Source organism: Thunnus albacares, chromosome 2, assembly GCF_914725855.1.
Source record: "Thunnus albacares chromosome 2, fThuAlb1.1, whole genome shotgun sequence".
NCBI classification, from domain to species: Eukaryota; Metazoa; Chordata; class Actinopteri; order Scombriformes; family Scombridae; genus Thunnus; species Thunnus albacares.
In genome coordinates this window covers 531,965-547,603 of record NC_058107.1, presented here as the reverse complement: position 1 = coordinate 547,603, position 15,639 = coordinate 531,965, and the positions used below count along the sequence as shown (strand labels likewise).

Sequence of the window (15,639 nt, the reverse complement as noted above, 5' to 3'; positions counted from 1 at the left end):
CAGTTCATGGCTAAACTACTGAAGGGCACATTTTACCTCTTTGTAGTGTGTATTGAAGCAGTGCTCCAACAAAAGTAGGAGAGTCACACTTGGTGTTATGTGTAGGTTCCCCAACACCAGAGACATAACATGCATTTGCTTCTAGTTAGCTGTTTGCTTACTTATTGTTTAATCTGTTGCAATTCCAAAAATGTTTATGTAATTACACTATAACTGTTCCATAACTCCTGGTTTTAGTTCAGTAATAAAATCCATTGGTGCTCCTCTGCGTCACGCTGTTCTGCCTTCCTCCTCCGTTATCCGTCTTTACCTCCATTACTGTTACGTTTGCAGTCAGATCAGAGGAAAAAACGAGGTTTATAAAGGTTTATAGTCTGCTGTGCTGTTTTCCTGTGTTGCTCTTTGTACAGTGATGCAGTAAAAACCAAAAAGTCTGATGCTTGAACTAACAACAGCTTTGAGCCTAAATTGATTAATCTGTAAGTCAATGGACAGAAAATTAATCTGCAACAATTTTCAGAATTGATGATTTGTTCAAGTCATTTTTTAAGCAAAAGGTTCTCGATAGTGAGGATCTGCTGTTTTTTCTGTTTTATATCTTTGAACATCTTTGGGTTTTGGAGTAAACGTAATATTTCTTTGAGTGAACAGAATTTGTAGAATATTTAACAGTTATAACAATGTCTTGGACACTATGAATTGGATTTTTACAAAACTGCTACTGTAGTCAAGTATCTTCATTGCTGCATTCTGGCATATTACACATGTCATTGCTTGGATGGCCTACTGTAGCTTCAGATTGTTGTTACATGCATTTGGTTGGGTCCAATGGTTGTGGGTGACTGCAGGTTCAAAAGACAAATGGACCTGATTGAGAACAGGAAATAATATGTATATTAGCCAGACACTTTCTATAAACCTTTCTAGAACCTCTCTTGCTGGATCCAGCAGAAAATGATTTGGACACACACAGGTCACATGTTTTCCTCCAAGCGGATATTTTGGTGACCCATACATCTAACAATCTGTCAGTAGATCAGTTGTGAAACTTGGCTTCAGGTTTAAAGAACTTAGATACTATTTGTTTGGGTTGTTATACTTTTCTGTCTAACAGCACTGGTTGCAGTGATGATGTGGTGTTCAAACAGTGCTCGTTGCTATTTGCTCTCTTTGCCCCTTGTCAGTGACAGACACAGCCATTAAGCATACCATCTGTGGCCAATGGTTCAGAACAGAGGCAGCGCCATCCTGGCCAGAAGACGAGGTGACATGGCCATCAATCATATTGTCACCCAGCAAACTACTGGGACACTGTGGAACCTGCTCCCCACCCGACAGACACATTAGAACAAGACTAAAAGTCTATAAGCTGTCGGTATAATGATTACCACATTCACTATCTTAGGTTAACATGTTAGCATGCTAACACTTGCTAATTTGCACTAAACACAAAGTATAGCTGAGGCTGATGGCAATGTCATTAATATTTGTTCTTAAACCAAAGTAATGGATAAACTGGAGTTGTGACCTGATGATGGTGCTAGAGGAGATCATCAAAGAGATGACTGTTTATCCTGTGGGGGACATGAATGGATGGAAATCTATCCAAACGTTGTTGAGACACTCTAAACACCAAAAATGTCAACCTTGTGGGGTTACTAGATGAAAAGTCTGAAGACTATGAATGTGTGTACCAAATGTAGTGCCAATCCGTCCAGCAGATGTTGAGATATTTCACAGGATAAGTGAAAACTTTGACTTGCTGGTGGTAATAAAGGAAAAGTTAGTGAAGGTCATTAGAACTCATAGTCTAGCCACAAGGACATCTGTTCCAAATTTCATGGCAATCCATTTATTATTTGTTCAGATATTTCAATACGGACCAAAGAGGTGGATTGTAGCATAGCCAAAAAGCATTTCTTAAACAGCGTACTTTATGGATCGCAGTAGCTGATATCAAGTTTTTTTTGTTGTTGTGAGATTCAGAAACGTCATATTTGACAGTTTAGTGCTATTATTCAGTGCTTTACTTGGATCATTTTTAGAGTGGAAATGTATGAAACAGCATTTAAAACATAATGGAGCACTAAACCTCCTCGTTAATATTCATAGATATGATGGAATACCAGATCTCTCACACACTCACTATTAATACTTATAAATAGGTGCACTTATACTACAATAGATTGATAAAAGAAGGATAGTGAGTCTGTCAATAAAGGAGTCTGTTGCTCCTGTCCAAACGACCCATATTCCAGTTGAATTAATAGAACTGCTAGCTCTGGGCTGAGCTTGTTTTATCCTCTGAAATAGTAATTTAAAGCACCTCTATTGTACAGGCACCCAGATCTGTCACAAATAGAAAATGTCAGGAAGATAAATCCAGGGCATCAGGAGGCCCGGGATATTGATTTCTACATAAGTAATGTCAGCGGACGGGCCGAGTTCCTGTGTTGATCCGACTGCCTCTCGGGACGCTCTGTTGTTCCAGCCTGCTGGCAGCTTCATACAGTCGCACAAACTCTGGCTTTCCGAGTCTTGTTTTCCTCATTCACCCCAAACACCCATGAAGGTGCTGCTGTTAAAAAAAAATCTCTGGTGAGAACATAATGCATCTGTTGTCATGGGAGAACCTCGTAAACTTTACTTGTTGCTTTTTCCCCTTTGAACAGCTGATGGACATCCAGCCCAGAAGCAACCTCTGAGTGGCCCAGAGAGCTTGAATTAAATAAGCTATTTCAATAGCAATTTTGATATTTTAATTGTAATTATTTTATAAAAATGATTTGTTAATAGCAATGTTATTGTGCAGCCTAAATAGTTACAGCACTGTGGCCGTGGTCTAAAACTCTAAAACCAGTGTCACCACAGGATTTGAGTCAACCAGTGATGTGTGTCTCACATGCACAAGTGGGTCCACCATCTTGGACAGCGAGGTACGGCAACACCACTCGGACAAACCACATACACCCACCCGACTCAATTACGCCTCATCAATGCACATCCACTAAAAGTGCTTGTTTGTGCCACTCAGATTGTTATTATGTCTGTTATTGTGTCTTACAGACCAAACAGAGGAATAAAACATTTCTCTTCACCTTTCACTTGATTCAGTCTGTTTGTTATTGTCTCGCTCAAGTTAAAAGAGTCGAGTTGTTGCAGGAAGACAACGGTGGAAACGTGAAGTGTTGTGTTGGAGTACAGAAAACATAGCTTAGTGTTATCTACAAGATTGTCATGGCTGAATGTTTAGCTGATTATTGAGCTGTTGAGACTTCTCCTTCAGCAGGACTTGGTTAGATACAATAATCAAACAGACCAGATCAAGCGAACGGTAAAGAAAAAAAGTTTTAAGCACATTTAGTTGATGAAGATGGAGAAAGTGGTAGAGAGAGATAGAGTGTTATTGGTTCCTGTTATGATTGTTATAATTCTGTGCATTGATAGGTCAGTTATGAGACCAAAAATATTTTTTTATTTCAAAAGTGAAACAATAAACAATGTTTTTTTTTTTACTACATTTAGTTGCATTTGTTAAAAAAAGGTTTTTAAATAGGAAAATGTCTCATCTACATTTCCTAGTTTTAAAATCTGGCCCAATTGAATTTGTAATTGAATAATCCTGGTACATCATCCTTATCGTCCATAACTCCCGTTAAAAACCCTGTGATAAACATTTCAAAGTTGCACAGTCATCAATCTGAAATGATAGAGTTGATAAGCTGCTGTTCTCCTGCAGGCTGCATCCTCAGCTACTGGATTACACACATTACACATATCTATAATCTAACAAATAACCCCTCTGTGACCTTTGAAGGCTGATTGATGGTGGGTCGCACAACGTTTTCAGTTTATGCTTCAGAGAAAGGTTTCAGTCGTCTCTACGGTAACCAGAGGACATCCTCCAGCTGGCTCGTTGAGTTACATCATATCATCCCAATCAGGACTAATTAAACGTTACAAGTTATCTGAAGTTACAGACCAAAATATCAATAAGTAAGTTCAGTGAAAACTGCAGTCTCCATGGCGACATTAGTAACACTACTCGGTCACATTGCGCAACAAAATATGAAATTATGTAATTCCAATTCAGTTTCTTTATTTCCAGCTCAGGCAAGCTGAATGAATGTTAATCAGTCATTTGTATTTTTATGTAATCATGTATTTTAATATTCCCCCACATGGCTGATGGGGTTTCTTTGAGCACTAGTTCCACATTCTGGACGGTTTCCAGTTGTCTGGGCCGTAAGCACAATAGCTGCCATGAATGTCACTTCCTTTCACATCTGCAGCTTAATGCGGGGAAATATTGTCCCTGCACTGATTTACTGGTATGTGATTTGGAGAAAATTGAGCTAAAATTTTCATAAGACCATGACTCTCTTCCTTCACATTTAGCTCTGCTGACTCTAAATGTCTCAACCTGTTAACAGTAACCAAAAGTTATATGAGTGAATGAATCATAGCAGTAGCGTTTAAGGGGCTCCGTTATTTTTAAATTGCCACCTTCTGGTTCCCTGCAATTTCTCAAACTAGGAAATGAGCTGCCTCAGCATTCAGACTGTTTTACATTTTCATACATTTACATTTTGGGGATTTTGCTGACGTTCTTATGCAGTGCAGCAGAACATAAGCTCAGTTCTGAGATCCTCATAAAGCTGAAACCAATTTATGGACCCTGAGTTTTATTTTCTTTTGGTTTTATTTTGATGGAAAAGTAAATTAGTTTTAGTCACAAACCAAGTTTAAAGACATTTTAGTCAAGTTTTTGACAGTAAATTTTGTTCATTTCTAGTTTAAATGTCTTCTAAGCCTTTTGAGGCTGCAGTTGTTGCCATCTTTAATGTGTACATGGTTGCAGGTGTTGTTGGCATCTATTGGAGGGTTAGCAGATCTGGTGCAGATCACCTGTGAAGAGTAGCAGATTCAGTTCCCTCAAAAAAGGCCTTAAAAAGTCTTAAATTTCATGTACAAAAGTCTTGGCAGTGATGTTAGTTGATAAAATTAATCAGTGGAATATTTTTGAATTGGATTACTTGCTGTCAGGTGATGTCATACACCTGTTAACTAAAAGTGGGACTGTTACAGCAGTGCATTGTGTTTTGTGGAGTTTCAGTCAGCACCATCAGAAACTTTGAAAGCACTGTCACTATACTGCTCGCTACAGTAGCTGGAGAGTTTGTCTCACAATGGACAAGTTGTTCACTGAAGTACAGATTCCTGCCGGGGTGCTGCTGCAGATGAGCAGCTGAAACATCTGGCAGTAACGTTTCTTTAATGTCCTTCTAGGAAGGTTTAGATGGTTGACAGTCTGTTAACGCTGCACTCATTCCTACCGATAGTAACAGAAAAGATAACTGACTGAAAGTAACATTAACGTAACATCTAGAGCCCATGCTAACAGTATGTTAGCTGTTTTTGAAACGTCATTGTGCTAGCCTACATGATGTTGTAGTTTGTGCCAGCTGTTTGGTCTTGTCTGTTTTTATGTTCGCCAACGTTACTGGCAGAGACATTAATGAAATGCATGCTGCTTATTCATGCAACAGGGCAAGAAGAGGTATTTTTGGGGGACAGAGGATATCTCAGAAGTATACAGTGTGTGTCTCTGCAGATGCATTTAGCTTGTTGAATAAGACTTTGCATTAAAGCAGTAATTCATTTGTCAGTTTGCTCATCTTTTACTTTATTGTTTAGTTTTTATTTGTTTAAGTATTTAAGTCTCATTTTCATCATTAGAGAAGTCATCAACAGATCAGGACCACAGTGCTGCAGTAGTATTATTACTGCTGTCAGTGTTGAACCTTCAGACTACCAACAAGGACCACCGACCGGGGTCCCTGGAGACCCCAAGAATAAACTACCACCATAGTTAAATGTTAACACATTATCAGTTATGTAAAAAATGTCATCTGAAAAAAAAACATATTATTATTATTTAAGGAAAATTACAATTAATTTGCATATTGTGTAAAACAAAATACTTTTCTATAATACAAATTGCAGCTTTTATCCCGAATACAATCTTTCCATAAAGCCTTCAAAATGACTGACATTTTTTTAAAGATACATTGGTATCTTTAAAAAGCACCAATTAAAACAGAAACAGAAAACAATGATATGAAGTCATTAGGAACAAACAAAGTGATGAATGATGGAATGAGAGAATAAAGCACCTGTGAAACATTATAAAGAGTAAAGCTGTGGTCTGCAGGTGCAGCAGTCAGTAGGATTAAAGGTTAACAGCTTTTACACTTTCTCAACTTCACACAGACTAAAGGATAAAAAGGTTCAGCCTAACAGACTCATACATCTCCAGGATGGAGATGGGGTATTTTGTTGTTGTTGTTGTTGTTGTTGTTGTTTACTCTCCTGCACAGCTCGCAGTGAATCCTCCTCAGAGACAGAGTGAAAATATGAGAAAATGTTTCGTTTTCTGACTCGTTCAGGCAACGTTTGTAGGCAGAGGAGAGAGGGAGAGAGGGAGCGGAAAGCCCAAAAGGGAAGAGCATTATAGGAAGAGATAACTGCATGGATTCAGAGCACTTTGATCCCCTCTCCTCAAAGATGCTGAATCTCCTCAGATTTATAACTCTGTTCACACTAAATAGGTCTACTTTGTACTGCATCTCTGTCTGCATACAAATACCATGCAAGGAGAGGATTTGGCTTTTAAACACAACTCAGAGCTCTAAACTAGTGCAGGCGGTAAAATGACATGTTCTACTTCAGCTGAGGAGATGTGGTATTAGTGTGGCACATGGAAACATTTGATTTCAGCCTTTGAGGGAATGACAGAAATATATTTGCTCTACTGTAGATTTTAATGGATTTTTACTGTTCTTTCATTAAACCATTCTAGCCAATGATGAGCTTCGTTTTCATGTAAACAGCCTCCTAAAAGACAAAAGAGAATGTAAATTAGAATATGATGTAAATTGACAGCCGACCGAGCCAACACAGTATCTATACAGCGACCATAAAGCCGAGTAATCTGAGTGTTTAGCGCAGAGTGTTCTTTGTATTAAAAGCTAACCTAATTTACTTTTAACTCTTTGTGATGAAGCTCAAACAAAGCTGCTTTGTACTTTGTAAAAATGCATTTGCATTAATGTGGAAATACAGTACGGCTGTTTGTGTAAAGCTGCCTTTTGAATTGTAAGCTTTTCATCCAAGTAGGGTGGTATTTGGTGCATCTCCCTGGAGACAGTAAGTGATGTGAATATGAGTAATTATTGCCATGGAAAACGTCCTGTGAAGGAGAGGAGACCCGTTATCTGAAGGCATGAGAGTTTCTGTTCTACCTACCAGCAGATCATGTATTTGGTACAATAAAGTCTTCACATTTAAACAGCTCAGCAGCTACCAGCGTCCCATTCTGCAGAAATATTAATGAAACTTCTGTCCTACACTGGAGTCAGGCACATGCCTATAATATATTTATTTACATATAGAGAATGTGCAAAAGTTTCTTATCCATTATGTGATACCATCAGGGAGTTTATTCATGACATGACAGCTAGAGTCATAAACAACTAGAAGAATGATGATGATGAAGAAGAAGATGAGTCCTGCAACAGATGGTCTCTGATCTGAACATCATGGAGTCAGTCTGGGATGAACATGAAGAAGCACCTGAGATGTTCTAAATAATAAATCCACAGAAGAAGATTCTTCCTGCAGGATGGTTACAACAACCTGCCTGCAAGTCACCATGAAACACTTTGTGTTGAAGTGAACTGAGGAGAACTGCTGCTGTTTTAAAGGCAAAGCTGCTCACAGCTAATATTGATTTACTTTCTGCTGTTTACTCAATTTATATACAAGAATTTGCTTGCATAAAAAAACGAATTAGATGAAAGGTGGCAGTGGGTAAATTAAGATAAGGAAAAAAAACACAACAGAAAAAAGAAACAAAACTAATGTTCAGTGTTTCAGTCTTTTTATTTTCATCTTTACTGGTGTAATTGTATCAGTCCAAACATTCAGAGAGAAAAGCATTTGTCTGGCCAGTTACATCTTGAAGATCTGGAAAAGTATAAATGTCAGCGGCTATTCTGCAAAGGTTCTCACTGTATAAACCAGGAGTCTTTGGAAAAGCTGCCAGTGTTTAAAGCACAGAGGCTCAGTCACCTTTAAATCCTGGTGCTGAGATTAAAAAATAACACAGGGGATATTTTTGACTCCACTATCTGCATGTATCATTGCATTGTTAGTGGCAGAGATGGCAGTCAGTCCATCCACCACAAATTTATCTCAACAACTATTGGATGGATGGTTGTCATATTTGGTACAGGCATTCATGTTCCTACTGTCTGATGCCACCAGCAGGTTGAAACTTGTGGTGTTGAGTAAAATGCTTTGACAGCTGTTGGATGACTTTTCAACTAGCGCCATCATCAGGTCAAAATTTCAATTTGTCCAAAACTATGCAGCAGTTTGCCGCTCTACACGGTGATTAGCATCACAACACACTGCAGTAGACTGTAGTCTTGTTTTTTATGTGTGTGCACGTTATTAAGAGTCTTACTTTAACAGGATGGACCCAGAATTGATTCAGACAGAATTACTGTTTTGTCTCTCTGCAAAGACAATACCTGAAAGCATGAATGTTGAGGACATTCACAGTGGAAGGCAGAGCAGAAAATCTTCTAGCAGCCTTAATCCAAAAATATTCAGAGAAATATCAACAGTAAAATACTCACATTGCCCGATGTACCCTTCATAAAAATGTATCACTAAAACACCTATTGAAGAAATGCACGAGCACTCGACTGAAACTGAATTTCAAGAAATGCTGCATTTTAAGCCTCTGTGCTGGATTGCTTCATTCTTCCCTCCTTCTTACAATGTGAACCAACAGGCAGAACCCTTCAGCCTCATCTGGTCAGACAGCAGTGAGGCCTATCAGGCCAATAAACCACTGCAGTGTTTGTGTTTGTGTGTCCTCTGACTAACCAGCTACAAGGCTGTCATTATGAAATGTGGCATGTGTACTGTCTCCTTGACTTGATGATGATAAATCAGGACCATCAGGCTAAGATGATTCATACCCTGATGTACTGATGATTCTCCCCAAAAAATGTTCTTAGACATCAATGTCAAAATAATTCCCGGCTGCAGGAGGAAGCTGCGGTCCTGTCGGCGTGGTTACCAGTGCTTAGTGCTATACATCCAAAGCTCATGAAATAATCTCTGTGCAGCAAAATAAGGCACATTTCTATCTTGCTGACTCTTAACCCTATAATATAGAAATGGGTGAGGGCTTTTTCACTCAGTTTAAGTGTCCTTTACGCAGCAGGTGCTGCACCGAGCCGACACCATCTGCCTCCTGGCGATGGCGACGAGCCCCGCCTTCTGAACTGAGCTGAACCCTCAATCAAAGCACAGAGGGGTGTTAAACAGTATGACTCTAATGATGCACTAAATGGGAGGAAAGGGTTTCATTCCTTTATGTGCCTGCTGGGTTATCGATGAGACCGGAGAGCCATCCTGCAATAACACAGCCTGCTATGAAGGAGGAGTCTGCCACCGCGTACTGAACAGAAAGACTTTAGGTAAAACTAGTGGGCTGCTAGACAAAAGGCGGTAAGAATATTAAATCAGAGTGTGATTACACGTGGCTGTATGGAGAGTTTGCACTGATGATGATAAATGATCTTTGCTCAGGTCTTGTAATCATGTCCCTTTAATGATTTGCCAGAGTTTCTCCTCTTTGCTTCTCGTTTCCTCTCTGCTCTTCACTGGTGAGCATCTTTAACACAAGAGATTTGACCTGTAAACTTTCTACAATGTTTTCTTCACACTTCTTTTTAATAAAATAGATTCTAACCTAAACCTAAGAGCAGTCTGCTGTACTGGTGTGGTGGTCGGGGTGGATGGTGGACGAACAAAATGCAGGATTTTGATAGCAGAGACTTTGGTTTGTGTCTTTCATCCCACATGTGATTATGTTTAGGCTGCAAACTCTTTAGTTAAAGTTTCACTAATCAATATTCTTATATCAATAACGGATCAATGATTATGCCTTATGTGAAAGGTGTACCTGGTAGTGACAATTCTACACAGAAATATCACCCAGCTCTGCAGTTCCCTCCGGCTCAGCGGAGTATTTTAGTGTCTTTCAGCTCATTGTTTTGACTCGCTCCCCCCGATCTCTTCAACCTCGTCTCCAGCTGCTCCAGACAGCTCAGAAAACCTGCTGCACACTACCGGTCCAGCATCAAAGCAGACAGAGAGAGTTAGTGACTAGCTGGTGAACTCAGATATTTGTCTGAGGAGTTATAAGATAAAGATAGAGTCTTTATTTTGTATTCACAGTCTGTACATATTCCACACAGAAACATACTGATATACTCGATACATAAACATTATATTCTGCCTGTATCCCAACCCATATAAGCATACAGACACACACAAAGTGAGTCTATATTTACACAATCATGTCAAAGAGGCAAAAGGGACAAAACTTCTGCTAAAGAAGCTCTTCTTCATTTTAAAGTCCTGTATTTACAACCAGATGTCAGTAGTGTGATCGTGTTCATTTGCTATTATGAGTGTAAGACGTGTGATGGTTCTGTTGTTTGGAGAAATCGGGGGGAGTGAGGGAGATGATTTTGGAGGCAGTACGTGTAATCCTGATGAGTTTGTTGGAGAAGAAACAAGGAGAACAGTACAACAGGATGGGTTGAATTACGCTGTAGAGCAACAACAAGAGGTGTTGGCCAACAGACAGAGTCAGATATGGATTGTTCAGCTCTAAATGGAGCCAGCTGGATGTCTGGATGACATGTTCACTAACAACTTTATAAGGTGATAATATGTCAGTGTTGCATTTAAAGCCTGGCTGCTGCCCTCACATGGCCAAAAATAAATGAATAAATATGACTTTGGTTACATTTATTATAATGTTATAATGTCTTGTGTCATTGTTGAGGTTTAACACAGATGATGACCTTTTACTGACCTTTACTGAGAGCTTTCAGTTGCCAAAACATCACCATGAAAACATTCATCATGCTTCAGTTCAGTCATGGAGGAATACTGTAGAAAAACAAATGTATCAAGTATTACCTTATTAGTGAACATGTTGGGTCTTTATCATGTTGATGTGAGTTGTGGTAAAACATCATGCATGCATTGACACTGTTACATTTCAATATTAATTCCTTTTATCATTTGTCAGTTTTGATTTATTTTATAGTGACTGTTGGTGCCAGTTAACTGTTGAGCACATTTACATTGATGTTAAACGTCAGTGTTGGTTAATGTCCCGTTAGTTCTCACAGCTGTAAGAGAATTTGGGCTTTTTCAGGTGATTGTACTTTGCACTTCACTGCTTAAAATGCTTTGCTGGTGTGTGATGGGACCCCTGTGTATAAGCTAGGACACTTGAATCCTAGTTGTTTTGAGACTGGAAATGGAAAAGTCAGTACAGCAAACTCAGAGTTTCAAAGGAAACGTTGGAGTGAAAAAAAAGACATAATCATACATAAACATACATAAACATGAATTGTAGTTTTTACATTTAGTTTTTTGTACAGATTAAACAAATGAAATAGAAAGTGTGAATGAATGAGTTTAAGAGGTGTTGTAGGTGAACAGAGCCAGGCTAGTTATTTATGCTAAGCTAAGCTAACCGTCACCTGGCTGTAGCTTCATGTTTATTGTACCGACATGAGAGAGAGCAAATAGGCATGTTTCCCAAAACTATTCCTTTAAAACTGTGACTAAATATTAATAACCAGCAGCAGCATCATAAACAGATGAAGAAATGTTTAAAGTCAAGTTGTTTTAGAATCAATGGTTCCTTTCCTTTTGTTCTCTGACTTCTTCATCTCCACAAACAGTGAATGTTTCTTCTTCTTTGAGTTTTCAGCCTTTAAACTCTGCTCTCCACACTCTGTCATCTGTCTCTGTACTGGAAAGTAATTGCCTGAATGCTATTGTTGAAAATCAGAGTTTTGCTTTCAGGTTATGTTTCATATGCCAGAAGTGTCTAAACAGCTTTGATGGAGTGTTACACTATTAGCTCTTTCACTATTTAAAGCTTTATTTACTGACTGACAGCGAGCTGGTGGGTCACCTGGTGGTGTGCACGCTGTATGTGGGGCAGCTCTAATATACTATACTGTTAGAGGGTAGGCTGGATATAGAGTTACTATCTTGAGCTCTTGGATTTAGTTTAGAAGTGTACAGCAGATATACATCACTCCCTAGAAAAAGCTACTTTCCTTTGTGCAAGACATCAGATTCATAACAGCTGTAGGGCTGCTGTTCTCCCGCTGACCTCGTTGCAAAGGCAGCTACGGGGATAAATGAAGTCCGGCAGTTTACATTGGCCTGTTAGTTAGAGGGGTCACCCTATAACCACAAAGTTACACATTCAAATCCTACATAATTTGCTGTGGATGAGAGCATCCGCCAAGTACTGAATGCAGAACGTAATGTAAACTGTGCTGTGCCGATGGCTCAGCTGTGACTCACAGAGAACTTAGAGAGCAAAACGCTGACATTTGAGGTTATATACGTTCTCTCTCCCCTTTGTTGTTCACTGGATTTACCATTTGAAACATCGACTGGTGTAATGAGCTAAACGTTGACTTAGGGTGGGCCGAGCGCTCGAGTGTTAACAGTGATTAAACTGATAGAACCGTTTTGCGTTTGCGGAGCGCTCAGTTGCAACGTGGCGCTCGTTGAAGGGTTAATGCCGTCATCCATGCATGAAGGCACAAGTGGGCAGCAACGAGAAGAGCAGGCTCTTTATTCCGTTTGCCAAGTAGAATTTAGCTTTTCCTCTTCAGGCATTTAATGGAGATAACAGCTTGTTATTCAGAGGGCTGCACTATAGCAGGGCCGCCGCCGCCGCCACCGTCGCTACATTGCTGCTGATCAGCGCTCATTAAAGCTCTCACATTGTTCTCTGTCTACTGGCTGCAAATCTCCACTTTAAAAAGCCAACTTGTGTTTTTAGGCTGTGTTGACATACCATTAGTAGTCTGCATTCTGGTTGCTTTTTTTAAAAAATATTGCTAGCATCAGTTTCTTTTTAAAAATTATGATGTCTTAAGGCAGCATGCGCTTTTATTCCTGTTATCTTTAAGCAGCGTTTTCCTGCACAGGAAATAGAAAAGCCACCACCTTGTTAGAATTTCATATTGTTTCAGCCAAAACTTGATGATGTCGGCAATAATAATATAAAATGATTGTACAATTATTAAAAAATAATATTTGCAGATTTTTTCCTCTCTCTAGAAGTATGAAGACACCCAAACAGTACACCTGTATTTGATTATTGACCATGTAAGCATCAATCTGCAGCTAGAACAGCCTCCACTGGCTGTAGGGATTTGCTCCCATTCAGCCTCCAGAGTCTGAGTGTGGTTGGCTACTGGTGTCGGCCCGTCTCACAGTCGGCGTTCCAGTTCATCCCAAAGATGCTGGATGGGGTTGAGGTCAGGGCTCCGTGCAGGCCAGTCAAATTATTCCACTAACTGAGAAAACCATTTCCTTATGATGGCCCTCAGTTGAAGCACTGATGCATCGTCATGTTCAGTTTCATTCTGATTTGAAAAATAAAATTCTGCTTAAAGGATTTTGGTTATTCTGGATTTCATTAGACTCTCCAGGAATCCTGTTTTACTGGCATTTTAAAGAATATTTTTAACAACACACTGTGAAACAAAGAGCTTGCTTTGTGGGTGGCATTTGTGTAACAGATGATGTGGTGCATCACTGACTTTTTTTCAATTACAATAGAAATAGATTATCAAAGCTGGTGCTTCTTGTCGGCAGAAGATCAGGATGTTACCATTTATTTTCCATTAAAACAGTAAAGGTTCAGGTTCAGAAGCTCACTGAGGCACCTGTGCCTGTGAGTTAAAACCTTGTTCAGCTCTGCAGGGCCTCAGTTTTGTATTTTGTTGTTGTGTTTCCTTCAGAGGCCTCCCCCAGTCCTGTAAAGAGCTCCCCAGAAACGTCTCCCATGACCTCCCCACGACAGCGCCGTGACTCAGACCGCTACTGCCAGCTATGCAACGCCTGGTTCAACAACCCCGGCATGGCTCAGCAACATTACGATGGCAAAAAGCACAAGAAGAATGCCGCCAGAGCAGACCTGCTAGAGCAGCTGGGCAAGACCCTGGACATGGGCGAAATGAAAGGTATGGAGGCACAGCTGAGGTGACTCATTACATTTCACCATGTTACTGGGATTTAGTAGAATTCATGCACGAGTCCTTCTCCAAGTCTGACTGTTATGTTTAAATCATTTCCATTGCATGCATTTTAATTTTTATTCATATACGAACAACCTTATGGAGCTGATTTTTGACCAACCTCTCTGAACCTCATGGCCTCAGTGGCTGTCAGACTCAAACTAACAGAACAGTCATTTCAAGGTGTTAAGTAACGATACACAGTCCTGCTGACCGCAGGGCTTCTCATCCACTGTATAATGTACTTAAATGGACAGGAGAGTGACCTAGTGGGAGAAGAAATCATCCCTTAATAGAGTGATCTTCATGGTTCAAGCTCCTTGTCAGCAGACACGCTGAAGCTGAAGTGGCCTCGAGGAAGATACTGACACCCTGCAGGCTGCAGGGGAGCCGTTCAGTGACTGACCCTGACCTCTGACCTGCCTGATAGGGAGGTGAGGGAGGATTTCCCTCATGGGGATCAATGAAGTTTTGCATTACTATTTGTTATTGCACACCATTAAAAGTTAACCACGCAACTGATTATTTTCTTTGGAACCAAAGATTTTACATCTATACTTTGTATTTAATGCTGATTATCAAATGTAAGCATGCTAACACGCTAAACGAAGATTTTTAGGGCACATCATCCATCTAATTACCTCACTAATTGTTATATATATATATGAGTATATGGAGCAACTGTTAGTATTTTCTCTTCCACACAGTTTTACTTGGATATTGAAGTTGTATTTCTTGCTTTTGCATTTTTTGTCTTTGGTTTTTGTAGACATCTTTATGGATGAGGGACTGTGTAGTCAGATACGGTAGCCAATAATGTAACATGTGTAATATTGATCAGTTGTAAAGAGCAGCATTCATTTGGAAACATTGCAGCTTTTTGTAAGTTGTCCACTGCTGAACTGGCTCTCAGCCCTCGCGACTGGAGCTGTCAGCTGGAGTCCTTTTGGAGTCCACCAGTGTGTCACAAGCTGTTAATTTTATGGAGGAGGAGGAGAGAACGCTCTTGCTTATGGTCTCCCAGTCACAATATGTCCATAACAATTACACAATATTATTCCAGCCGGTGGAGGGCTGGCTGCCAGAAGAGCAGAAGGAGCCCAGAGGTGCCCCAGAGGGCGTTGGCACGTGACTGCACCGCATGGGTGAAACAAGTCCTCACAGCTGATTGGACACAGACTCCTAACTCCAGGCCTGATTGGTTCTTTATGTCTATAGGTGCATTGTGGCTGGTTGAGGGCAAATCCAGTGTCTGATGTCAACTCGGCTTCATCATGTTAACTTTTGATGTCTTTATGAAATACAGTTTGGTCTGTTTTGGTTCATGGTCACATGTCATGAACACTTTCCAGCATACAGGTTATATTTATGCACCAAAGTCTCGTCTCCACCACTCCACTCGGAGGCTATGGTCTGTAACGTA

At 40.0% G+C, this 15,639-nt stretch overlaps 1 protein-coding gene across 4 annotated transcripts in view; it reads left to right on the top strand.

Annotated features, from left to right (window-relative positions):
• zmat4a (zinc finger, matrin-type 4a) overlaps window positions 1–15,639 on the top strand; it is a 127,041-nt gene that overhangs the window by 81,438 nt on the left and 29,964 nt on the right. For all 4 annotated transcript variants that reach the window (XM_044361965.1, XM_044361982.1, XM_044361989.1 and 1 more), the window contains one exon: window positions 13,941–14,162. In XM_044361965.1, coding sequence (XP_044217900.1) covers window positions 13,941–14,162 — 222 coding nt within the window. The remainder of the gene's footprint in view (window positions 1–13,940; window positions 14,163–15,639) is intronic.